Here is a 26,202-nt window from a genome sequence, read left to right as displayed (position 1 = left end):
AATAGTAAACTGTAGGGGCGCCTGGGTGGCTCAGTCGGTTAAGCGTCTGACTTTGGCTCAGGTCGTGATCTCACAGTCTGTGAGTTTGAGCCCCGCATCAGGCTCTGTGCTGACAGCTCAGAGCCTGGAGCCTGCTTCGGATTCTGTGTCTCCGTCTCACTCTGACCCTCCCCTATTCATGCTCTGTCTCTCTCTGTCTCAAAATAAATAAACGTTAAAAAAAAAAAAAAAAAACTTTAAAAAAAAATAGTAAACTGTAAAAAATAAAATCTTTTTTTAATGTTTATCTTTTATTTTTAATTTTTTAGCATTTATTTACTTTTGAGAGACAAAGGGAGGCAGAGCATGAGCAGGGGAGGGGCAGAGAGAGAGAGAGAGAGAGAGAATCTGAAGCAGGCTCCAGGCTCTGAGCTGTCACACAGAGCCCAGTGTGGGGCTGGAACCCATGAACCGCAAGATCATGACCTGCGCCGAAGTCAGACGCTTAACCGACCAAGCCACCGGGGCATCCCTAAAATAAAATCTTAAAAAAAAAAAAAATTGGAACCCTCCCCACCCCTAACGTCCGGGTGAGTGTTAGACTAGTTGCGTTATTTCTACGGGGACATACCAGTGCCGACAGTAGTGCAGGGAGGTGGAGAGAATATGGAATCAGAAGGCTCTTGGTTTCAGCTTTGACTCTTGCTAATCACCGTCGTAATCTGGGGACAGATAACTTAGATTCTGAGCCTGATTTTGGCCATCAAAGCACTCTAAAAGTGTTCAACCTTTTAGAGTTGAACACTCTAAAAGTGTTCAACCTTTTAGAGTTGAACACTCTAAAAGTGTTCAACCTTTCAACTTACCCAAAAATATAAGAGCACAAACAAAAACAAATTCTGTCAGCTCACCCTCTCTACGGGCTAAGTAAACTGTACTACCTCAATTCTAAAGAGAGACATAAACAAAATCGCAATGCTGATCCTCAGCACATGGTCTTAGTTAAAATAAAAGTATACACTTCAGTACTGTGTACCTGGATTGTATCCCATTCTCCTAAAAAGTGTTTGGAAGTGGGGTCTTGACTAGGTTGTCTCCTCATGACATAGAAGCTGTTGCATGTACAGCTGATCACCTTACTGTCCATTGCTGAAAGGAATGAACTGTAATGAACAGGCTTTAAAATTCACGCGTGATCATTTATCGTGGGTCTACCGTGTGCCAGGCTCACTCTGAAGGGTGGGGGAATCAGAATAACATTGCTGTCTAACGAATCAGTCTAGCAGTGGAATGTATAAACCGATACGTTAGAAGATACCATGCGAGTGTCTCACTAATGGTATAAATCCACAGCCATGCCAGAAATCTGGGAGGAATAATACTCACCTGGGAGACTCTGGGAAGACTGTGGCGGAGGTGATGTTTGAGCCGAATCTTGAGAGGTGAGTGGAAATTTGCCAGGTGAAGAAAGAGAAGGGTATTTACGAGCAGAGGGAATAGCATAGCTCATGAAAGTGCCTGGCACGTTTGAGAAATGGTGAAGAGAGAGATTTTGTGAGGGGGGAAGGTAGACGGACGGATAGCTTGGGGCTAGCACATGGGGAGGCTTCTTAGGCCACATGAATGGCTAATCACCCCTTCAGGTAATGAGGGGTGGGGGGGCACAGGTAGTGCGGGATGTATTGTGTGTTATGCTTTGTTTTTAAAATTTTGTTTTGTATTTTTTTTTAATTTTTTAAAATGTTTATTTTTATTTTTGAGAGCAAGAGACAGAGAGAGAGACAGAGAGAGAGAGAGATCGCGCATGAGCAGGGGAAGGGCAGAGAGAGAGGGAGACACAGAATCCGAAGCAGGCTCCAGGGTCTGAGCTGTCAGCACAGAGTCCAACTCAGGGCTGGAACCCATGGACTGCAAGATCATGACCTGAGCCGAAGTTGGATCCTCAACTGACTGAACCACCCAGGCACCCCAAGGTTTTATTTTTAAGTAATCTCTACACCCAGTGTGGGACTTGAACTGAGGTCAAGAGTCACATGCTTCACCAACTAGGCCAGCCGGGCGCCCCATGTGTGTGTGTGTGTGGTGCTTTTAAGGTAATGGGAGGTCATGTGGAGGGAGTATATAACGTGGGAGCAGGGAAAAACAGGTTAGGAGACAAATACGAGGTGGGAGCGGGAAGGCTGGCTCTGAGAAGCGTTTCTGAAAGAGAAGAGACAGCATGTGGTAGACACTGGTCGTGGAAGCTGAGGGAGAGGCAGAAATGGAGTAGGACTTTGAAGTTGCTCGGTACAAGGGAGACTGGTGGCTGGTGGTACTGTTCATTGAGGTGCAAGAACAAGCAACAAGATGGGTTTTCTGCTCCAGGGTTCTTCTGATTAGAGAGTGACCACTAACATTGGCACAGGTGGTCAGGGACCAAACAAGAAGACAGGATGTCCGCGTCTGAGAAACTGGAGCAAGCCTGCCTCAGAATGAAACCACCGATCTCAACTGCCACGCTTTGGGCTCAAGGTAAAACACCCTTTAAAAGCTGTTATCTAGAATATGTCCCGTCTACTGCACACCTCTTTTTTGGTTACGCTGTGCACCATCTCCACTTGAAAGACTGTGGAGTGGGAACGTCAGAGCCAGATTACCCAGGCAAGTGACCTCAGACAAGACGCTTAAACCTCCCTCTGCTTCGGCTTCCTCATATGCAAAATAAGAAGTTCTTCACGAGGCTGTTATAAGAATGATATGAGTTCGTATATACAAATGTGTGCCTGGCACAAAGTCAAGTACCTGATAAGCACTTGCTATCATTATTAATAAGTAACAGAATGCTCAACTAAACATGGTACAAATGTTAGAGACTTATTACGGAACGAGATTGGAAGCGGACGGTTCCAGAGCTGGTGCTGTTGCTTGATAACCAAGTTGTCAAGGACCAGACTCTTCCCAAATCCCATTTTGCCATGCTCAGCTTGTTAGCGATTTCTCACCTCATGGTGGCAGAAAGACTGCAGTAGCTCCAAGTATCAAGTCCTTACTCAACCAACATTCCAAGCAGGAAATAAGGGGTTGGGGTGGGGGGGAAGGGGGCTTTCTTCTTTGTGTAACCCTCACTTATCAAGGAGGAGAATCTTTCCTAGAAGCCCCCAGTAGGTTTCCTTTCAGCTAGAACCGGGCCACAGGCCCATCCCTAACTTCGAGAGAGGCTAGAAAAGAATGTGACACTTCTACAACAAATGAGGCAAAAGTGGAATTGGGGTTGGCTGTTGCTTGTATTGCCTGCCACAGTCTGAGAACCAGAGTTTCAAGGATGCCTCACTCAGGCCAGGGGTAATTGAGAAACAAGGACATAGATGTATTTATTGAGAGTGAGTCAGCCATAGGGTTCACCTTTCAGAGGCCATCAGCTTTTTTGAGAATAGCTTTTTAACCCAGGTGAGTGTCCTATTGGTAAAATATGGAGAAAGGATATTTTTGAGCCAGGGGTCCTTTCTAGTATTCTTGCTTCTTCTAGGCTGTCACTATCCCTAGGAGGGGGCTCATAATTCAGTTCACCTTTATTTAAAAGGTTGCCCAGGCCGTTCACTGTTAAAATTACTTACAAGAAAGTACGGGCTGGCTTCCTTCCCTTTCACTGCCCCTTGCAGCAGTCTCTGCCACAACGACAGGTCTAATGGGCAGGGAGAGCTGTGTGAGAAGAGCTACTCTTTCCTCCTTAGAAGCTGTTCTTAAATCCAGCTGTTCCCCTGCAATCCACATCCCCACGCTCACTGCCGGAGCTTGGGCCCCAAGCATCTTTCATCCAGGCTCCTGTTCGAGCTTCTCCTTCGCAAGAAAGAAGGCAATGCAGTAAGGTGGAAAGAGAGCGACGAAGGAACCAGAAGAAAACTTCTGTAAGCACCCAGAGAAAGCCTTATTCCCACTGTCCCAATTCTGCTAACAAAGACAAGGAGAAAATTTTTAATTCCAAGGCACTTAGTTACTGATCTGATTCTGGCCTGCATGTGGATATTCAATAAATACTTGTTAAATTAAATTGATTCAAGGTTTTATTTATTCAGCCTACTTAAAGCTTATGTAAACCCCTTGGAGATTTGTGTCAAGCTGTTAAATTGGAAAATATATGAAAGGTAGTATTTTCACTAGACCAGCTTTCCTCTTAATGAGCTTTATGAGCTTAATGTAGATGGGTGTGCGTGTGCGTGTGTGTGTGTGTGTGTGTCCAGGAGAGAAGCAGAAGGAGGAGGTGAGGAAGAAACAGGAGAAAAGCCTGTTTCTGTCATTTCCTACATTTGTCTTCATTGCTATACTTATAAACCAGCTACTGCCCTCTAGTGCTCACTGTATAAAGTTCACTCCCAAATTCCATTTGTATCTTTAAAAACCCTGGTGACTCCAGGAAGGGACAACCTCTTCTTTTGCAGATAAGCAAACTGAAGTCCAGAGACTCAGATGTCAAACTGACCCAGGCAGCTTCCTGGATTCTTAGTCACCTCACTGTAATTCGTCCGGCAAACTATTTTTATTAAAGGCATTGCTCAGGCATTTCAATAGCTAATCAATAAAAAATTACAGCATACTTATTGTATGCTGAAACTGATATAACACTGTATGTTAACTATACTGGAATTAGAAATAAATGAATTTTTTACATGCACATAAAAATTACAGCACAGTAATCATTTAACAATAATTGTAAGCGTTATCCATTGTTTCCAATGTTATTCCACGTAAAGCCAAAACTGACTGTTGGCAAAATTTACATAAGGATTTATAAATAACACTGTTATGTTTTCAACTTGGTAAAGTTTAGAATATTCCTGTATTACTTTTTTTTGCGGGGGGGGGGGGGCAGAATAGTTAACTAGAATGGACCCAAAGTAGATTTGGCTGTTTAGCAAAAGTGACTTATCACTGTCTCCATGTAGATAATAATCTTCTGCTAGAATTCTCCCAAAGGAACCTCTTTGCTCACTGATGGAAAAAGGGGGGGGGGTCACTTTAACTTAGAACACATATTTTCATCATTTAATCATTTTGCTGGTGGGAATAAACTGAAAGTTATCCAGCTGGATGTGTCACTTGCAAGAACATTACTGAGTAACAAAAGATTTATTCAAATATTTAATTGGAAGGAAATACATCTGGAATAAGTTTTATTGGAATTCATATAAAAAGGAAAGTAAATCTATTAGAATTAATATCATAAACAGTTGACTTTATCTGGAACCAGAAATGCTAATGAACTGCAGCCTAGAAGTCCTAACCACTTTTCCTTGCAAACAGCCAGTCATTTTTCAATTTATATGCCAATTATACTTTATTACTTTAGGTAGAGCTTTGTTTTCAGCGAATATCTTGGAGATAGATCACTCAAATTACCTAATTCGTTTCCTTTCTCCCATTGTCTGAAAAAAGCAAGCAAAAAGAAAGTGGTAGGGGGCATTTGCCTGTCTTCAAGACACTTCAAAAATCCTGCTAAGATCAGCAAGTCAGTAGAAAGTCACTGTGTTTGGACTACCAGGAAGAACATGAATTAAGAGACATCTAGTTTCCCCCTTAGATGTCAACATAGATCCCATTGATCAAATAATCAAGTCTTGAATAGCGTCTCCTGCGGAGAGATTCTGAGAACATTCTACCCAAGAGGACAAGGCCTATGGCTAGGAACAGAACACCAAAGAGGAGGGTCCCAACGAGGAGCCATTTTTCAAATGGGAGGCCATGCTGACTTTCTGGAACACTCTTCAGGGAGGAACCACCTGGACTGGCCTTCCCATTTTCCTGAGAAGCACTTTTATTCGGAGCAGAAGAATCCACATTTGACAGAAGTAATGTGGCAGCAGAAGAATCCACAGTTGACAAAGAAAGCGTAGCAGGGTTATAGGCATCCTCTGTGTTCAAAGACAGGTTGGAAATTTCTCTAACCGGCACTGTTTCTGGGGGGCCTTTCCAGTCCGTAGGTGCCTCAAAGATGGTGTTTGAGACTGTTGTCGTAGTTACGCCAGCTTTGGGTGTAACTTCGGCATGTGTCAACATTGTAGACAAGAGGCTTGTGGGGGGCTGAGACGTGACCACAGCTAGGGGTGGAGCTGAGGTGGCCCCCTCTGGTTCAAAAGTCACAGAAGGTATCACCGGAGCATTGGTGGTGGGGGAAAATGCAGGCTTTGGAGAGGCAGAGGTGATATGCAGAGAGGAAACAGCCTTGGTAGTGGGGAGTGTTGTCACCTTTTCGGGCAGCAGATGAGCTATGTTTTGTTCTGAAGAAAACCGTGAACTCTGAGAATGGCCCTTTTCTTTATCAACAGGGAACCGTGTACTCGCTTGATCAATCTCGAATAGTTTCTCCAAGTGATCTGAGGACCCCAACTTCTGAGAAAAGGCACCTTTCTGTAAGCTGTCAGTGGACTCTGAATAACCTGTCACAGGAGGGGGTGTGGGAGTGATCACCTGCGGAGACTGGCCATGGATGAGAGAACCTTCTTGGGTTAACTCTTGGCTTGGCAAATGAGTTCTAGCCAGAGCTGGAAAGTCTGAAAATGTAGAGAAAAGTTAAAGGGAGACTTAAATATTTCCATGCGAAGGCAGGTTAAAAAAAGACAAACATATCAGCTTGTTCAGTAAATCCCCAAACTGTTGAAACTTGACATTTCATAGAAACTTGCGCAAAATGGAAAAATACAAATTGCTAAATCAGAATCTGATGACACTGCCTCTCTACCAGATGCTGTGGTTTATTTCCAGAGTGGTGGGACAGAGGAGAAATGTGTGGAGGAGGACCAGGCAAATGAAGGAAGAGCTGGGAGGAGCAGAGCAAGGGGGCTAAGAGGAGTTCAGGAGCCGCAGCAAGAGGTTTAGGAAGATGGAGACACTTAGGGGGCCGATGCCAGGGAAGAGGGCTGGGCCAGGGCGACAGGGCTGGAAGACGAGTGGCACAGAGAAACTCCCTGGGACTGACAAGACAGCTGGGAAGGCAGCAATCACCGAGAGAGATTTCGTAGCAAGGGCACCCGCAGGCAAGAAAGGCAAGGGGGAGCGGAGGCAGAATCCTTGCAATTTGCCTGCAACAGGGTGGAGGCGGAGGGGCCGGGAGGGAAGGTCTGGTCTCCTCCCAGGGCACCGAGGCCACAGCAGCAGCAGAAGGCTGATGACACAGTGTCCAATCAAAAAACAGGTTTCAGCACCACACACAGGGGAGGGAGGCAATTTGGGAGATTTCATTGTGACTCTCAAGGATTAAAATTTCAGAGCCAATGTCTTAGAGTCTGAGGACTCTGGGACCAAATTTGAAATTAGGATGGCCACAGTGCTGATAGAAAGAGCCGAAAATCACACAATTCCGAGTGCTGGCTACGGAGGGACCAGCCTCACATCCTCCTCACGGTGACAGAAAGCTTAGAATTATGCTCTTAGTCTCACACACCATTCATCACAGCTCAAATTGGGAAGGCTTGTGGGAGCCATCAGGGGCAGGGAAGGATCATTTGAATTGCTCTGTATCACTCTGCTACTTGGCTGATCATTTTCACTTAGATCTGAACTGCAGAAAACACAAGGAAGGAAGAAAAGGAATTTCTTAGCATTTCCTTGTTCATTCTTCCCTGTTCTCTTTCCCCCTTTCTTCTTCAACTCCTCTCAGTGCCAGTGTCTGAACTAGATTCCATTCTCTTCTCTGCTAACAAACATCCAGAGGCGACCTCTGATTTGTAATATCTTCGATTACTCTGTAAGCATCACACCTGGAACAGGTCCTTTAGAACGGTCACTCCGTAATCCGTCTAGGACAGGGGTCAGCAAATTATGGCCCGAGGGCCAAATCTAGCTTGTCACTTCTCTTTGTATGGCTTATGGGCTAACGTATACATTTTTAAATGGCTGACAAAAATAAAAAGGAATAATATTTTGTGACACATGAAAATTATATAAAATTCAAATTTCAGTGTCTATAAATAAAGTTTTATTGGCATGTAACCATGCTCATTTGTTTATGCACTGTCTGCAGGTACTTCATACTATAAGGACAGAGGTGAATAGATACAACAGATTGCATGTGGCCCATAAAACCTAAAATACTGGCCTGGAGGGGCTCCTGGGGGGCTCAGTCGGTTAAATATCTGACTTCGGCTCAGGTCATGATCTCACGGTTCATGGGTTCGAGCCCCATGTCGGGTTCTGTGCTGACAGCTCAGCTCAGAGCCTGGACCCTGCTTCAGATTCTGTGTCTCCCTCTCTCTCTGCCCCTCCCCCACTCATGCTCTGTCTCTCAAAAATAGATAAATGTTAAAAAAAAAAAAAAAAAACAAAAAAAACATACTGGCCTGGAAAGCCTAAAATACTTCTCATTTGGCCCTTGACAGAAAAAGTCTGCAGACACCTGCTCTAGGATATAGTACTTTACCCCAAAATAGAATTCGGATGATTGAAATTCCTCTTTCCTCCAACAATGCTGGAGAAAAGAGTTTCTGCTGCAGGTTACATCACGATGATAGATATAACATCACCATAAGATAAACAGCATCTCTATTTTTAGGTAGCATCAGATATTTTTCAAAAAGAACAGGACTCAACATATTCCATTTTAAAGTTAAAAAAAAAAAAGACTAAGTAAATGCGATGTGTGTGAACTCAGAACTTAAATAAAGCCATTGACAAGAATGACCAAAACAGCTGCTTTCTTTCTCAAGAATGTCAGTTCATAAATAAAGCAAAGCAAGGGCTAGTCCTATTTCTTGATAAGATTCATCTACTGGCAAGGATCCTAGAGGCATGCAGGGATCCTGTGCACCTGCTCCCTTCACCTCACCCGCTGATGTTTGCCACTGGGGTGTGGTGCTTTTTCTCGCTCGCACAGAGATGAGCCAGCGGGGACTGCAAAACAGCCCTGTGCCCTCAATCTCTCTTTTGAGTTTCATTTTCAAGTGACTTGATGAAATAAAAAACTTAGGGACTGACTATTACTTGGAAACCAGCTGAGCAAACAGACTCCCAATTTATTGTTTCTGAACTTCCCTTATTCTAGTCCTCGGTAGAAATGACACACTGCAAAGCTGGGAAAAAAATTAAATAATTCCAAGTTGCAATGGTTTTATAGAATGAACACAGTACACTATCATCTTTCAAGCTTTTGGTCTGTAAATATTAGCCCATCTGTTATAGGAAATGGAATTCATCTAGAAACAAACCACCCAACAGATATCTATTAATTTCACTCTAAACAGGAAGCAGATAATTTATTTTTGTGGGGACTCTCAGTCCATCAACATGGGCAGATTCATAAAGAGAATTACAAACACAATTTGTAAACATCCTGTATGTATAAAGCCTGCAGCACATGATGTCCAGGGTCCATGCCACTTTGCTCTTCAACCTGCTCTGGGCTGATGGCGCCCCCTGGTGGCTGCCACAGGAACTGTTTAATTCTAATCCGACTTTATGACCTTCACAGCCTCCCAGTAAAGATTTACACACATGCCAAAGTTCCCTTTTCTCCCATTTCCACTGGAGAGAATCTTTACCTCATATTCCCTCTTTTACACATGGATTATAAAAGCAACAACATTACAGAAGTATATGGAAGTTATAAAACAAATTCAACTATGGTTTTTATCATTATGTCTCAGCAACCATTAACATTTCTGTGTGCCTTAGAGTTAAATTTTTTTTCATGTATTTGAAAAACAACCAGGTGTTTTTCACCTGGAATTTTGTTTATTTATATACCTCAAACTTATCTTTTTTTAAGTTTATTTATTATGAGACAGAGAGCGGGAGAGAGAGAGAGGGAGAGAGAGAGAATCCCAAGCAGGCTCCACACCATCAGCACAGAGCCCGACGAGGTGCCCGAACCCACAAACCGTGAGATCGTGACCTGAGCCCAAACCAAGAGCGGGATGCTCAACCTCTCTCAAATGGATCCATCATATTTTATACCCAACCGTTCTCAGGCAACGGGACACTTATGCTGCTCCTAGTTTTTTACTTTTCAAACGAATTTCACACAAAAAAAACATGCTTCAAACCAATAGCTTTTTCTTGTTTTGGTCTTGCTTCTTTAAGGTTTTATGAAAGTAGAATTGCTAGATTAAGTTACCTGTAATTTCTTTAATGTTGCGCGTTCGTTATGAAATAGAAGACAGATACAGGGAAGCGCGCTGATAGTAGAAGAAGGGGCAGAATGAAGAAGAGGTAGTGAGAAGGGATAACAGAGGCGGAACGTTGCAGTCCAAATGCCACACGATGGGAGTTCCAGAAGAAGAACAAACATTCCGGTTAGTGTCTTGAGCCCTGACCTCTTTGGACACTAAGACTAGAATATCCATTTGCTGCTGAATTACCACCCCTGGCTATCTAACAGGCTCTGCGATGTTCCAGGTGATCCAAGAGGAACAGCAAGAAGTATCACCACCACACTATAGGCTCCCAGATGATTTACACACAGGCACAAAGGGAAGGAGCCATGAAGATCTGGGGCAGCCAGAAGATCTGCCCACTGATGCCCCAAAAGGGCAGGACAAGACAGTGTCCACAGAAAGTAAGATTTTAAGTGTTTTGAAAGGCTAATTTGTTCTATGCCCAGTGTTTTTTAAAAATCAATATCTAAAAAAAAAAAAAATGTTTATTTATTTTGAGAGAGTGTGGGTGCAAGCAGGATGATGGCCAGAAAGAGACAGAGAGAAGCAGGTGACGTGGGGCTCAAACTCACGAACCACGAGATCATGACCAAGGTTTTGGCTCAAGGCGGTTCGTGAGTTGAAGCCCCATGTCGCCTGCTTGGGATTCTCTCTCTCCCTCTCTCTCTGCCCCTCGCCCTGCTGGTGCACACACTCTTTCTCAAAATAGATAAACTTTTAAAAATTTTTTAAAAATTGAAAACTGTGATAAAATGTACATACTATTTACCACTTTAACTCTGTAAGTATACAGTTCAGTGGCATTGAGTATATTCACATTCTCTGCAACTGTCATCCTCATCCATCTCCAGAGCTTTCTTCATCTAGCAAAACCGAAACTTTTGTACCTTATGCCAGTTTTCTTATAGTTGGTTTATATCACTATTTAGGAAGAATTTACACAAATAATTTGTGCTTTATGCTCCTGTTTTAGGGAATGTTTGATACATCTGGTTCATTAACCAAAACTCAGACACAGGGGACAGAGTGGAGTCTGAGCCCAGGCACCCTGGGCAGTATCATTCCCCAAAGTACCTCACACATAAAAGAGTCATAAGACAATCCTTGAGTGCACTCCCCCTCCCAACCCTAAAACCAGTCTCCTTAATCTTCCCCAGCTCAGTAGATGGTACCACCATCCATCTAGACTTTCAAGCCAAAAACTAGGAAACTAGGACTCAATTCCAATACTTCTGTTTCCCATGCCGTCACAACCATCCCACACCATCGGCTCTTCCTCTGAAACAGCTGTATGTTTACTTCTCTACCTCATCTGCCACCTCCCTGGTCCACAATGTCATGGCCTTCCACTTGGATCTTGCCTCTGCCTCCTACCCAGTCTTCCCACTTCCTCTCTTGCTGCCGCATTGTTGTCCCTCCCCAGTAGAGCAGTCACAGTGAGCTTTGAGAAATCACCTTGAAAACACCATGTTACACGCCTACTGAAAACTTCCAACGGCTTCCCATTAGACACCTAAAATAAGAACTTCCTACCTTGGCTTACAAAGCTTTATGTGATCTCTCCACTTTTCTTTTTTTTTTTTAATTTTTTTTTTTCAACATTTATTTATTTTTGGGACAGAGAGAGACAGAGCATGAACGGGGGAGGGGCAGAGAGAGAGGGAGACACAGAATCTGAAACAGGCTCCAGGCTCTGAGCTGTTAGCACAGAGCCCGACGCGGGGCTCGAACTCACGGACCGCGAGATCGTGACCTGGCTGAAGTCGGACGCTTAACCGACTGCACCACCCAGGCGCCCCATCTCTCCACTTTTCATACTTCTTGCGTATCACTTTTTTTTTTTAAGTTTGTTTCTCTTGAGAGAGAGAGAGAAAGCAGGAGTGAGGGAGGTGGAGAGAGAGAGAGGGAAAGAGAAGGAGAATCCCAAGCAGGCTTCGCACTGTCAGTGCAAAGCCCTATTCAGGGCTTGATCCCATGAACCATGAGATCATGCATGACCTTAGCCGAAGCCAGTCCCTTAACCGGCTGAGACACCCAGGTGCCCCTGTATGTCACTCTTTATATGGTTCACTCTGAGTGAGTCAGCCAGCTGAGACTGAGACTGAAATCATTCTGCCTCAAGATATTGAAACAGGCTATTTCCTCTGCCTGAAGGTCTTCCCAGATCTTCTCACATCTGGCTTCTTACCATTCAGATCTCAGTTGAGGGGTTACTTCTTCACAGATGCTTCCTCTGACCACCTACTCATGAGGGTCCACTCAGTGATCATCTATTACATTGTCTTAGCTCAATCATCAGCCTAACACTTGTGATGATATTTTTCTTGATTACTTTTTTTTTTGATTACTTATAATATTTTTCTTGATTACTTATTTAGGATGGTTATTGTCTCTCCCTCCTAAAACATAAGTTCCAGAGGTAAAAACCTTGTTTTCCATGTTTCCATTTTTGTGTTCTTGGGGCAGAAAAAGTGTTTGGCACATATAGGAGATGCTAAATAACATTTGTTGTTTATTGAGTAAATGAGCAAATAGAATATTATTAATAGCCAAGGGTATAGTGAAAAAAACTGTCTAAGACTTAAATAAAAGGACACTTGATACTGAAAACATTTCACCCTGAACATTAGCAAGCCAGGGCGCCTGGGTGGCTCAGTTGGTATAAGCATCTGACTCTTGGTTTCAGCTCAGGTCATGATTTCACAGTTTTGTAAGTTCAAGCCCCACGTCAGGTTCTGAGCTGAGGGTGCAGAGCCTGCTTGGAATTCTCTCTCTCTCTCTCTCTCTCTCTCTCTCTCTCTCCCTTTCTGCCCCTCCCCTGCTCACTCTGTCTCTCTCTCAAAGCTAAATAAATAAATAAACAAACTTAAAAAATATTAAGAAGCCAAAATCTCACCAAGACATATCCAAATTATTATATTATTTTTTAGTTGTTTATTTTCTAAATTCTGAACAAATATGTTCAGAGTGGAGACTGTATTTCCAATGCCTTGCACAGAATTTGGCACATGGTGGACGCTTAGTAAATACTTCTTGAATGAACCTCCTTCCAGGTCTAGGTAATAAAATCCAGGGTGTTTGATTTCACATAATGTGATTATAAAATAATTAGAACCTAAAGACAAATGTACTAGAATTTTGTATACTCACATGGATCTTAACCCTTTAAAAAATTTTTTTTATGTTTATTTATTTTTCAGAACGAGAGAGACAGAGCACAAGTGGGGGAGGAGCAGAGAGAGGGGGAGGAATCTGAAGCAGGCTCCTGGCTCTGGGCTGTCAGCACAGAGACGGATGCAGGGCTCGAACCCGTGGACGGTGAGATCATGACCTGAGCCGAAGTTGGACCAGCTGAGCCACCCAGGCAGCCAGGTCTTAACCCTTTTAAAACAGACCGTGGACCACGGAGACCTTATTCCAGTGCCTCTTACATTTTCTAAAGAGGTGTTTCAAAATGTTTTCATGAAAGGTCTGAGTGCCTTTTATCTCAGGAAGGTAGAAACAAAAAGCTAAACAACACAAAATACCATCATTCAGAGATCTTTCATTGGAAAACAGATGTTTGGTTTAATAGACTGAATTTTAAATCATGAGAGATTTCTGGTGTGCCTCTATATTTGTGACTACTTTTGGTAGTTTTACTTAGATTCTTTTGTAGAAAATCTTTCACATGAACCATATCCTTAAAGAATCCCAATCACCAAAGAAAAAGAACAATGCTTTTATTACCTCTAATTATCCTGTAACTCATAAGTCCCTTTGCTGGTTTCAGGGGACAGGCTTCCTCGCTGGGACAGAAAAATAGGTAGCAGTTGGGCTGTCTAGTTGTTTTTCGAGTGTCGAAGATCATCAGGTTACATGCTTTGTCTCCTGAAATTAAAGGTATCATAAGCATTACACTGAAATAGGATAGTCTAAAGACGATGGCAATTATTTTTTCTGCTGTCCAACACAAATACCTTTGTTCATGTTGTGCATTTGCTTGCTGACCACTAATTCGTTTCCTCTTCCTTAGTACTTACAGCAATTTGTGAAGACATTGGGTTAAAAAATCTGAATTAAGGTAATTTTGGCAAAACCCACTTTAAAAAAAATTTTTTTTTCAACGTTTATTTATTTTTGGGACAGAGAGAGACAGAGCATGAACGGGGGAGGGGCAGAGAGAGAGGGAGACACAGAATCGGAAACAGGCTCCAGGCTCTGAGCCATCAGCCCAGAGCCTGATGCGGGGCTCGAACTCACGGACCGCGAGATCGTGACCTGGCTGAAGTCGGATGCTTAACCGACTGCGCCACCCAGGCGCCCCAAAACCCACTTTAAATAGTACATTTAATTCTTTTTTTAAAAAAATAATGCATTTAATTCTTTAGATAAGCCTTCCATTTGCTCAAATATCCATCAAAATACACACAGAAATACTGACTTTGCGATCTTTACACAACTCACAACTGAGTTGGAACTTAAGAAATGGATCTAACCTAATGATTTCATGTATCTCTCATATCCCAAAGGCAGACACCTATATCAGACACCTATGAAGCCATGAGTCTGGCTTTCTTGAGTAGAGTCCCTAAATTTAGCATCACACCATCATTGCCCCCTTCCACAAAGGACCTGAGTAGTGTATGGAGGACAAAGTCTATGTTTTACCTTTATCAGTACCATTCTTCTTTTGATTTTTCTTCTTCACATTTCTATTCTTCCTTATTTCTGCTTTTCCATTTTCCTTCCTTTCAAACTTTTTACTCTTAACTTTCATTTCTTGCTTCTTTTTCTCTTCCACCTATGCCCAGTAGAAATCATTCTTTCTATTCATCATGGTCTAGAGCTGGCTTTGGTCTCAATCTGGTGCCATCTCACATCTTGGCCTAAGACCCTTGAGGGATCAGTATACCCCTGGTCAGGATAAGGTTTTGTTTTGTTTTAATGCTTTTTTATTTATTTTTGAGAGAGAGAGAGTGAGCAGCCAAGGGGCAGAGAGAGAGGGAGACACAGAATCTGAAGCAGACTCTAGGCTCTGAGCTGTCAGCACAGAGCCCAACGTGAGGCTCGAACTCAAGCTGTGAGATCATGACCTGAGCCAAAGTCAGACGTTTAACTGACTCAGCCACCCACGTGCCCCAGGATGAAGGTTAAGAGGCACATAGGCTAATTATTAAAAATGCATGCTCTTTCTAAACACACACACACACACACACACACACACACACACACCCATGTATTAACTAACCTTGTTGTAGTAGTCATTACACAATATATACATGTAACAAATCATCACACTGTATATATTTTCACAATGTTACATGCCAAATATATCTCAATAAAGCCAGGGGAAAATATTCTGCATAACTGGCCATCAGCACAACTTCTTCAAATCAGGCAATGGTGAGGATCAACCTTGACTCCCGCATTTGGAAAGAAGATTCAGTTAGTTTCTGCAGGGGTTTTAGGCAGAAAACCAGGCAACAAGAAAGGTACTTTAGTTTTTCCTTTCTCAGCAATGGGATAATTCTGCAATACCATTTTTGGGGGGCATGGAGGTAAAGGGAAAGGTCCATAAGCCCCCCCAAGTTGTATGCAAAACTTTGTGTCCTTTGTACTTCTTTTTTCTTAATAATTCCTTTTTTTAAATAATTTTTTAAATTTAATTTTATTTTTGAGAGAGAGAGAGAGAGCAAGCAGGGGAGGGGCAGAGAGAGAGAGAGGGAGACACAGAATCCAAAGCAGGTTCCAGGCTCCGAGCTGTCAGCACAGAGCCCGATGCGGGGCTCAAACTCACGGACCATGAGATCGTGACCTGAGCTGAAGTTGGTCACTCAACCAACTCCGCCACCCAGGCGCCCCTGGGCATCTTTCTAAAATCTGTGGTTATGAGCAAATTATCAAAGCACTTAAAGACCATTGCTCAATAAATGAAGAAACAGTCTGAGATCCGTTAAAGGAGACCCACAATTATCTCTACTTACCGTAAAGCAGTAACAGTAATTCTGCTTATACAATAAAACAGCAAACCCTCATTTCTCACTAAACACCCATTACGGAGCTGAAAAGAAATGCAAGGTTTCCTGTGTTGCCAGCAAACACCCACACAGCATTCAGTACTGTTTGCAGATGATTTGCTACTTCACATAAATGTTGATACCAACATTTAAAGAAAAACTGGAAATTTAAATTAAATCTCTGTAATTTCCATAAATTACTCCTATAGAGAATATCAAAGCACACTGCTGAGTTTGAGAAAACCATTGAAAGTTTTTTTTTCCTCCTGACGTCAAATATGTGGTATCTTTTCCACACTAATACTCCAATTCTCCAGGGCACTGACTCAATGTCTTATGATTCGATTCAATTCTTACACTAACTACCTGGAGTTAGCATCAGATTCCATAGGTTTGAGGGCTCAGTCCTGTAAGACTGTCCTCACTTAGAGGCCAGTCAAAAGTATCAGCTCCCAGGTTACTCACGCTTCTGCCCAACTTGGCCATAAATCCAGGCTCCCACCACCCCTACTTCAGGTTTGATAATTTGCTAGAACTACTCACGGGACTCAGGAAAAGGCTATACTTACTATGATAGTTTATCAGTGAAAACACAAATGAATAGCCAAATGAAGTGTACATAGGGCGAGGTCCAGAAGGGTCCTGAGTGCAGGAGCTTCTGTCCCGGTATACCTGGAGTGAACAATCCTCTTGCACATGTGGATGTGTTTGCCAATGTGGAAGCTCTCTAAACCTGTGTTTAGGGATTTTTTTATGGAGATTCCATTATGTGGGCACAGCTGATTAAATCATTGGCCACTGGTGACTGAATTCAATCTCCAGCCCTTCTCCTCTACCTACAGGTGGGGGTGGAGCTGAAAATTCCAAATTTCTAATCAAGGCTGGGTCTTTCTGGTGACGAGTTCCCATCCTGGAGCTACCTAGGGAGCCACCAACAGTCGTAACTCAGGTGTGGTTGAAAGGGGCTCATAATGAATAACGAAAGAAGCTCCTAGGCTCAGGAAATGGCAAGGTTTTTAGGAGCTCTAACAGGAACCAGGAACCAAGATTATATGCATACATTTCTGACTATACCACACCCATTATACAAAGAAGAGAAACCAAAGATATAAGAGAAAACGTATGATTCGGTTGGCCAGTAAGTCAGGTAAGAAGCATTACTCCAGTGTTGACTAGCTCTTCTAGGCTCCTTGATGGCAAGGCCTTGTCCATGTTATTCATTGTTTTGTCTCCAGCATTCAGCAAGGCATTCGGTGCTCAATAAATGTAGTGTGGGTGTTTTTTTGTGGTTGGTAATTTATTTACTTTTCATTTAGGGAATTAGGACAGGGTCATAAACAACTGAAAAATGACCACTGTTTCTCTTGGATAAATATTTCTCAAGTCTGGAACTTGAAACATGCAAAGGTATGGCTCAGACCTGTGAGCCTCTTTCCTCTGTGTCATGTGACTGGGTCAGTCCAAACAACTTCCCATGTCCCTTAAGGGTTTTTGTTTCCAGCATCTTAGATGCCTATTAGAACATAACACCAGTGGTTCTCAACCTTTTTTCTACCTACACACCTGGGTGATATACACACACACTCATCAGTAACTTTGACCTAGCTTAGGGGAGGGGAGGACACACTTGTGGCACATGTTCCCAGTGAATTTGTTACCCACATTTCTACCCCATTGAGAATCACTAGGATAAACTATGCAGCCAGATCAGCCAGCTACTTATATCACAAAACACTTAAAATGAAGAGTTGCCAAGGGACTATTACTTACCTGTTATGTTTTTCGTTGAACAGCAAGAATTAATGCAGTCTTCCTGAGTTAATGTATGTACAGGTTCATTGCCTCTAATTCCCTTTGAAAGAGATGACTGGATGTCAATGACAACATCTTCTAGACTCTTCGTGTGGCAGTTCTGACTGGTGGACAGCCTCAGTGTCAGGAAGCAAATTACCACAAAAGTGTAACTCAAGCCCCATTCTTCCCTAAAGGACATTTTAAATTTCAATTTAGCCTAGTCTTCCAAGGTCAAGGATAATCCTCCCTCTGGTCTGAGTTTGCTTCAAGAAGATTGTACAGATCATGGAATTTCTCTCTAGAACAAAAATAGAAAATCATCAATGAGTTTTGTTTCTTTTAATAAATCTCACGAAGATACATTTCATTTCCTTCAAGTCAATGTCAACAGCTCATGATTTACAAAACAGAAATAAACAAGCATTTTTTATGTTTCACTTTTAATAGATCAAGACAACCTTCATTAAAAACTTGGTAAAGAACTAATTAGCACAAATATGTATACTATCCCATCAGTGCTTAAAAGCTGACAAATATCTATGAAGGAAGAGATATAAACAAGAGGCCTACCCCCAAAGTTCTAGAATCCTTCCTCTTCTTGCTTCTCCTAACCAAGAGGGGAGAGGACACAAAATCTCTAGCCACTGATGAAGCAGTGATAACAGGCTTGGGCAGAGTTTCTTTCTCAGTATTAACAACCAGCATTTTAAAATCACCTACTAGGTGGTAGGCAATGTGCTATGAAATATACATATATTATCCCATTTAATCCTGATAGTCGGTCTGCAAAAAAAAAAAAAAAAAAAAAAGAGCTACTATTTCCCTCATTTTATAGATGAGGAAGCTGGGGCTGCCTTTCTTGTGGCTGCCTCTCCTTAAGTATCAAATCAGAGACAGGTAACTCTAATAATCTAATTCTAAGAGTTAGCTGGTCAGTAGAGGGAATTCATTCATTTTGAGAATACAAATTGTTCACTGAACCATACTGTAGAGCAGAAATACTTCCTCTTCAATCTCATTCTCCTCCTCCTCCTTCTTCTGTCATGAACCCGAACCCTTTGGTAGTCTGGTGAGGCTTAGGATCTTTTCTGAGAGACAGAAAAGTTTTTTTTTAGCTGGTCAACTCAATCTTGGAAGCCAATTTATTTACAAACAATCCATCTACCACCATGAGAAAACAACTGTGAAAATTTTAATTAGTACAAAGCTCAGAAACTCCATTTAGGTTCAACAAGCATGGCTATGGTGCTAAGCAAGTCGTCTTTTTCCATAAAGTGAGTAAAAGGTCAGTTTCACAGAGCATAATGATCCTTGAAGCAGCAATCCTCAGATTTCAGTATGGCCCTGTATGTTTTTAAATAAGCAAGGCTAGAATAAGCAATAGAGTTTTTAAGAGTATGTTGAGTGACAGATGCCAATTATATTAAGTGATCTGAACTAATGTGCATAGGTAACCAGATACTTCACATAGGTAGAATATTAATGCCATAACCAACCCAAATGGCCCCCCGTTTGATCAAGACTACTAGATTCTCTAGAGGAGCAAGAAGTGAACTTTCTCAACTTACCCTATTCATAACTTTTTATTGGTGCAATTTCTACTAAAGCTTGTGGTAGAACTACCTACCATCAGGGTAAATGCTGTTGCCTAGAACAGGATTGCAATTAATATTAGAATCAGCACACAGAACTTGACATGAAAAATCTAGGTCAAGAATCTATAGAAGGAGTCTCAGTTCAAAAGTGAATTGTACAGAGACTTAAGTAAAAACCACGTCAAAGAATATGTGAGCCTTAAAGTTAATAATGTCTCGGAGATGTAGCATGTTAAGAACGCACCGACACTACATAAATAGTGAACAAAGAACAGAAAAAGGTTTTTTGACTAAAGCAGGGGAGACAGTAGAAAAATATTTACAAAAAGTGTTCAGAATAAGGTAACATTTAAGGAAAACATAAAAATGAGGGGTGCTCAGTCAGCTGAGTGTCCAACTCTTGATTTCAGCTCAGGTCACCATCCCAGGGTAGTGGAATTGAGCCCTGTGTCCAGTTCTGTGCTGGGTGTGGAGCTTGCTTAAGATTCTCTCTTTCTCTCTCTGCCCTTCTCTCTCTTTGCCCCTCTCCCCTGCTTTTGCGCACTCTCTTCCTCTAAAAAACAACAAAAAAAAAAAAAAAAAAAAAAAACCCTATAAATTCTTTAAAAAATAAATTAATAAAATACATATATATAATGAAAAATGAAATATATTAGGATTATGAAGGAAGTCAGTTATATGAAATATAATTATCAAAGTAGTTTTTAAAGTGTGCCTAGAGGGGCGTCTGGAAGGCTCAGTCAGTCAGGCCTCCAACTTCAACTCAGGTCACGATCTCATGGTTTGTGAATTTGAGCCCAGTGTCCAGCTCAGTGCTGACAGCTCAGAACCTGGAGCCTGCTTCAGATTCTGTGTGTGTCTCTCTCTGCCCCTCCCCTGCTCACGCTGTGTGTGTGTCTCTCTCTCAAAAATAAATAAACATTAAAAAAAAATTTTTTTAATATGCCTACAAAACGCTGATGTAAAATATCAAAAAACAAAACTAAACTAAATAAGTGGAGAGATGGTCCATGTTCATCAATATTAAGATGTCCATTCTTGGGGCGCCTGGGTGGCTCAGTCGGTTAAGCGTCCGACTTCAGCTCAGGTCATGATCTCACGGTCCATGAGTTCGAGCCCCACGTTGGGCTCTGTGCTGACAGCTCAGAGCCTGGAGCCTGTTTCAGATTCTGTGTCTCCCTCTCTCTCTGCCCCTCCCCTGTTCATGCTCTGTCTCTCTCTGTCTCAAAAATAAATAAACGTTAAAAAAAAAAAAAAGATGTCCATTCTTCTCAACTTGATCTACAGATTCACTGCAAAGTTTTGATTTTAAAGTTTACATGAAACACAGAAAGGCCCAGAATGGGCAACATGATGCTGAAAAAGAACAAAATTGGAGAACTGACACTACCTAACTTCAATACTTACTGCAAAGTTACAGTAATCAAGACAGTGTAGGGGCACCTGGGTAGCTCAGTCGGTTAAGCGTGGGACTCTTGATTTCAGCTCAGGTCATGACCTCACCATTCATGAGACTGAGCTCTGCATCGGGCTGTGCAATGACAGCGCAGAGCCTGCTTGGGATCCTCTCTCTCTCTCTCTCTCTCTCTCTCTCTCTCTCTCTTCCTCTCTCCCTCTCTCTCTCTCCCTCTCCCTCTGCCCCTACCCTGTTCGTGCTCCCTCTCTCTCTTTCTCTCTCCCTCTCTCTCTCTCTCTCCCTCTGCCCCTACCCTATTTGTGCTCTCTCTCTCAAGATAAATAAACTTAAAAAAAAAAAAAAAGAGTGTGCTACTGGCAAAAGAATAGACAAACAGAACGACAGAACAGATTACTAAGCCCAGAAAAAGACCCACACGAATAGAGTCAACTGCTCTTTAACAAAAGAGCAAAGGCAATTCAACAGACAGAGGATAGTCTTCTTAAAAATGGTGACAGAATAATTGGGCATCCATATGCAAAAAGATAAATCTAGACACAAACCTTCCATCATTTACAAAAACTAACTCAAAATGGATCATAGACTTCAATGTAAAATGCAGAACTCTAAAACTCCTAGAGGGGTGCCTGGCTGGCTCAGTTGGTAAAACATGAGACTCTTGATCTTGGTATTGTGTGTGCAAGCCCCATGTTGGTGTAGAGATTACCTAAAAATAAAATATTTTAAAAAAATGTTAAAATAGTTTTAATATAGTAAAAATATAACATAGGAGAAAAATCTTTGTGGACTTAGATTAAGCAATGATTTTTTTAGATACAATACCAAAAGCACAATCCATGAAAGAAAAAAAATTGATAGGTTGATTTCATTAAAATTAAAACATCGAAAGAAAAAAAATTGATAGGTTGGATTTCATTAAAATTAAAACATCTGCTGTGCCCAAGACACTATTCAGAGAATAAAAAGATAAGCCACAGACTGGGAGAAATATTTGCAAAACACACATCTGATAAAGGACAGGTAGCTAAAATATACAAAGAACTTTAAAACACAACCCAATTAAAAATGAGCAAAGTTGGGGCACCTGGGTGGCTCAACTGGTTAAGTATCTGACTCTTGGATTTGGCTCAGGTCATGGTCTCACAGATCCTGGGACCAAGCCCCATGTGGATCTCAAAAGAGATATATAGATAACAAATAAGCATAAGAGGAGGTGCTCAACATCATAATCATTTGGGAACTGTAAATTCAAATGATAAGATACCACTATGCACCTATTAGAATGACTAAAATCCAAAAAACTGACAAAACCAAATCCTACAAAAAAAAAATCTATGTATATATGTTTATAGTAACTTTCTACATCATTGTCAAAAACTGGAGACAACCGAGACATCGTTCAATAGGTGAATGGATAAACAAAATGTGGTACATCCATATAATGGAATACTATTCAGTAGTACAAAGAAATGAGCTATCAAACCACAGAAGTACATAGAGGAACCACAATTGCATAGTGCTAAGTGAAAGAAACCGGTCTGAAAGATATGACCTCTTGTCAACCATACGACATTCTGGAAAAGGCAAAACTACATCAACAATCAAAATATCAGTGGTTGCCAGGAGGAGGAAGGGAAGGATGCGCAGGTGGAACACGGGATTTTTAGAGTAGTGAAATCATTCTAAATGATACTGTAACGGTTGACACATGTCTTCACATCTGCCAAAACCCATAGAACTGTACAACGTAAAGAGTGAAATCTAACATTGGGGCGCCTGGCTGGCTCAGTCCACGGAGCGTGGAACTCTTGATCTCCAGGTTGCGAGTTCAAGCTCCACATTGGGTGTAGAGATTAGATTACTTACTAATAAAATCCTAAAAAAAAAAAAGAGTGATCCCTAATATAAACAGTCTTTAAAACAACAAAATAGTAAAAAACAACAAAAATAGTTAAACAGCAAAAAAAAAGAGTATATATTACCCATATATAGTAACCACACAAGTCCAATAGCTTCCTTGCTGTTGTATCCAACTTTTGTAAACAAATAACAAGTAACATTTATGTTTCTCTCATGCCAGTCTCTATGCTAAGCACTTTACATGTGTCATGTCATTTAATCCTTACAAGAATCCTAATGAAATAGATTCCTGATCCTTATGAAATAGATCCTATTAATCCCATTTTCAGTCAAAATAGAAACAATTGTGGGATATCTGTGCTTCTTTATTAACCTATCAAATATCAAGCAGTATATCTAATAACTGCCATAATTTTGAAGTAGTGTTGAATGAATAGGATACTTGAGATCTGTGTAATCAGTAATATAATGCGAAAACACCTGTGATTTCTACTGATGGCAAATTACAGCTGCGTCTAACTCTACCAAGGCTTTTGATCACATGCCTCTTAGAGGAAATGTTACATTTCAGTGAGAGGCTACTAAAATAAATTTTGCCACTGAAGTTCACAGACTTTCAGAGTACTAGCCGTGGCTCTCCAGGTTAAGAATCCTGGCACAAGTGACTCTTTTTCATGTTGCCGCATCTTGCAAGTCTCTTTTCTAGCCCTAAAGAAAACCAGACAGGAGCAAAAAGAGGAAAACCAGGCCAATGTCTTACTTTGCAAGGATTCTGACAGAATCTCTCCTCAAATTTTTGCAAAGAAACCAGAACCATGAGAGGGGATGGGGCAGGAACTGTGTTTTCTCTAGGCAGACTCTTCATGGCGCCTGGACTGCAAGAAGTTACTGAAGAGTTTATCGCGCTAAGGATACTCAACCTCTGTAATTCTTCTAATCGTTATTACTTAGGCCTTAAAGGTCCACAGTCAAGCTGAATTCTGTTGAAAGCGTGAAAAAGATACAGGTGGGAGGAAGCTCAGGAGGCACTGAACTTTGACGCCTGCTTACTATAGCCACTACAACGCACTTGTGCAAAACCGTGTCAGATATTGGAAATCATTTTCTTTCCCTTCCTTTGAGGAAATGCGTGTCGCTCACTGGGTATTCTTCTGTCTCTCCTGATGACGACGCGGAGCCAGGGCCACTTAAGACAGGTGCTGCTACGCGAGCCTGGAGATCCCCTCTGGGGGCCCGCGATCCCACCAAGACCCCGGCCAGCCCTTCCTCGCCCCAACCCGGTCCCTGGCGCTCCCGGAGAGGTGGAGGGGCCTCGCCCCAGGAGTGGGGGGGGGGGGGGGGCTGCACTCTCGGCGCTGGAGGCGCAGCCCGCGGCCGGTCTGGGTGGGGAGGGCGGTGACGCCTTTACCTGGAAGCTACACGACCCGGGGGCTCCCGTGTCCCACCCGCGCGAGGGCAGCCCCGACGCGCTCCCGAGGAAGGAGCGGCAGATCCGCGCGAGGGTATCGGCGAGGGCGGCAGGGATGCTCCGCAGCTCCCGGCCGGCCCGGGGGGCGTGTGCTTCGCCAGTTCCTGCTTCCGTTGCGGCGGCAGAAAGTTGGCCGGAGGCGGAGGGGAGGGGGAGGTGGAAGGGCACATTCCTGCCCTGCAACCCGGAGCTGCTTCCCGGCCACTTGGAGCGCGGTCCTCCGGGAGCCCCTCCCCGCGGTGGCTCCAGGCGCCCGGCGATCGCGCACTGCCTGGGAAGCAGCCGGCCGCTGCCACCCCACCCGCCCTGCTGCGGCCCCCGCGAGGGGCGTGGGCGCGACCCGCTGGATTGTCCGCGGGCCTGCAGCGGCGCCCGCTCCTTCCCGAGGCCGCAGGACGCGCGCCCACACCAGAGGAAAGTCAGACGGTGCAAAACGTGTGCCCTGCATTCTGCCTCTGCCTCTGTGTCCCGGACTCGGTCCCCTACCAGAGGGGCAACCTCTGAGGGCAGTTTCTCCCTTCGGGACTTTACACTGCTTTCTATCCGGGGCCTGGCTGTGAGAATCTGCTTTCGATAATTCCAGGCATGGAGGGTCCTCAATTGCAGTTAACAGTTCTGCAGTTAACCCTCACGCGCAGGTCAAGCCTCAACGAAGGCATTCGGATTCTGCCCGGATTTACTGTTTATAAGTATAGATTATAATATAATGGTGCCTGCTATAGTTATTAAAATGTATCCCCTGACATTTAGCATAGTACCTGGTACCTAATAAGTACTCAATAAATATTTAACTAAAATATATTTGTCGAGTGAATGAATGGGAAAGAATAGGGCATAGGTTGCAGAAGTGTGTTTCTGAATCAATGCTTGCTCGCCCACACCTCTGTGTACGTGCAAACAGATGCAATTTTACCAAACCACTGATACTTAACTCGCCAAAGGTTCAGACCTTAGACAACATCTCCACCTGGTCTGTGTGAAGAACTTTCAAACCTAAAGCACTAAGCCATTGTAACTTACTGTGCTGGACACAATACAGCCAACAGCTACGTCCTGGTTTTAACCAAGAGCTATAGGAGGCTATGTTGACTGAGAATCCCTGTGAACAAAGGTTGCCTGAAACTAACTCTACCGGTTGTATCCAGAGGATGACCTCCTCTGGAATTACAATGATGTTGCAAATACTTGGCTTTAAAGGGCTATCAAAGGAAACTCCACAGTGATTTCCCATTGGAGTCATTTTCCTGTTGTAGCAAAAGACTGATGTAAACAATACATTTTATCTCTGCAGATGATGTACTTGAGGGTCTTGCTAGGGAAAGGTCACATTGTTTTAAATCTCCCTTCACAGCATAGTCCTCGCTAGGCACTAATGAGACCTTTCCTTGATTTAGAAGCTTCAGATTTTGGATTTTAAACAATGACCCTGTTATCGTTGAAGTGACATATTATTTTTTCAGTTATGACAGTGAACAGAGGACATTGATGAAAAGAATGATTAAAGAAATTTTTTCCATTGATATGAATTAGGTGTTTACATTAGAAGTAGTATCTCTTTTCATCTCACTGCCTGAAAAGATTCTTGATCCTCTTCTCCTGAGACTTAGAAGTTCCATTTATGTGGAGGCAAATTTTTTTTTTAAAGTATTTTATTCAGAAAACATGGATTAAACACCAGGGAAATTAAAGACCAGTAAGACATTGGATCTACCTTCAAGGTGCTCATAGTGGGGAAGACAATCAAATTAGTTATTGTGTAAAGAATAAATGTAGGGGCGCCTGGGTGGCTCAGTCGGTTAAGCGGCCGACTTCGGCTCAGGTCACGATCTCGCGGTCTGTGAGTTCGAGCCCCGCATCGGGCTCTGTGCTGACAGCTCAGAGCCTGGAGCCTGTTTCAGATTCTGTGTCTCCCTCTCTCTGACCCTCCCTGTTCATGCTCTGTCTCTCTGTGTCTCAAAAATAAATAAAC

The 26,202-nt window shown here is 42.7% G+C and overlaps 1 protein-coding gene across 3 annotated transcripts; it reads right to left on the bottom strand.

The window, feature by feature from the left end:
• Nucleotides 1-4,473: 4,473 nt before the first annotated feature.
• MANSC1 (MANSC domain containing 1) lies at nt 4,474-24,311 on the bottom strand. 3 transcript variants are annotated; one of them, XM_086714065.1, is made up of 4 exons: nt 24,174-24,311; nt 17,870-18,191; nt 13,830-13,970; nt 4,474-6,503 (listed from the first exon to the last, which is right to left on the bottom strand). In XM_086714065.1, exons 2-4 carry the CDS (start codon nt 18,090-18,092, stop codon nt 5,530-5,532), a joined length of 1,338 nt encoding a protein of 445 aa, XP_086570191.1. In that variant the 5' UTR covers nt 18,093-18,191; nt 24,174-24,311; the 3' UTR covers nt 4,474-5,529. The 3 variants fall into 3 exon arrangements, with proteins under 3 accessions (XP_086570191.1, XP_086570192.1, XP_086570194.1); XM_086714066.1 differs by lacking the exon at nt 24,174-24,311 and adding an exon at nt 18,464-18,604; XM_086714068.1 differs by lacking the exon at nt 13,830-13,970.
• Nucleotides 24,312-26,202: the final 1,891 nt, after the last annotated feature.

This window comes from Puma concolor, chromosome B4 (assembly GCF_028749965.1).
Source record: "Puma concolor isolate L17-30 chromosome B4, mPumCon1.1.hap2, whole genome shotgun sequence".
NCBI lineage: Eukaryota > Metazoa > Chordata > Mammalia > Carnivora > Felidae > Puma > Puma concolor.
Note: the sequence above shows the minus strand (reverse complement) of the source record. Positions and strands in the feature narration are given on the sequence as shown.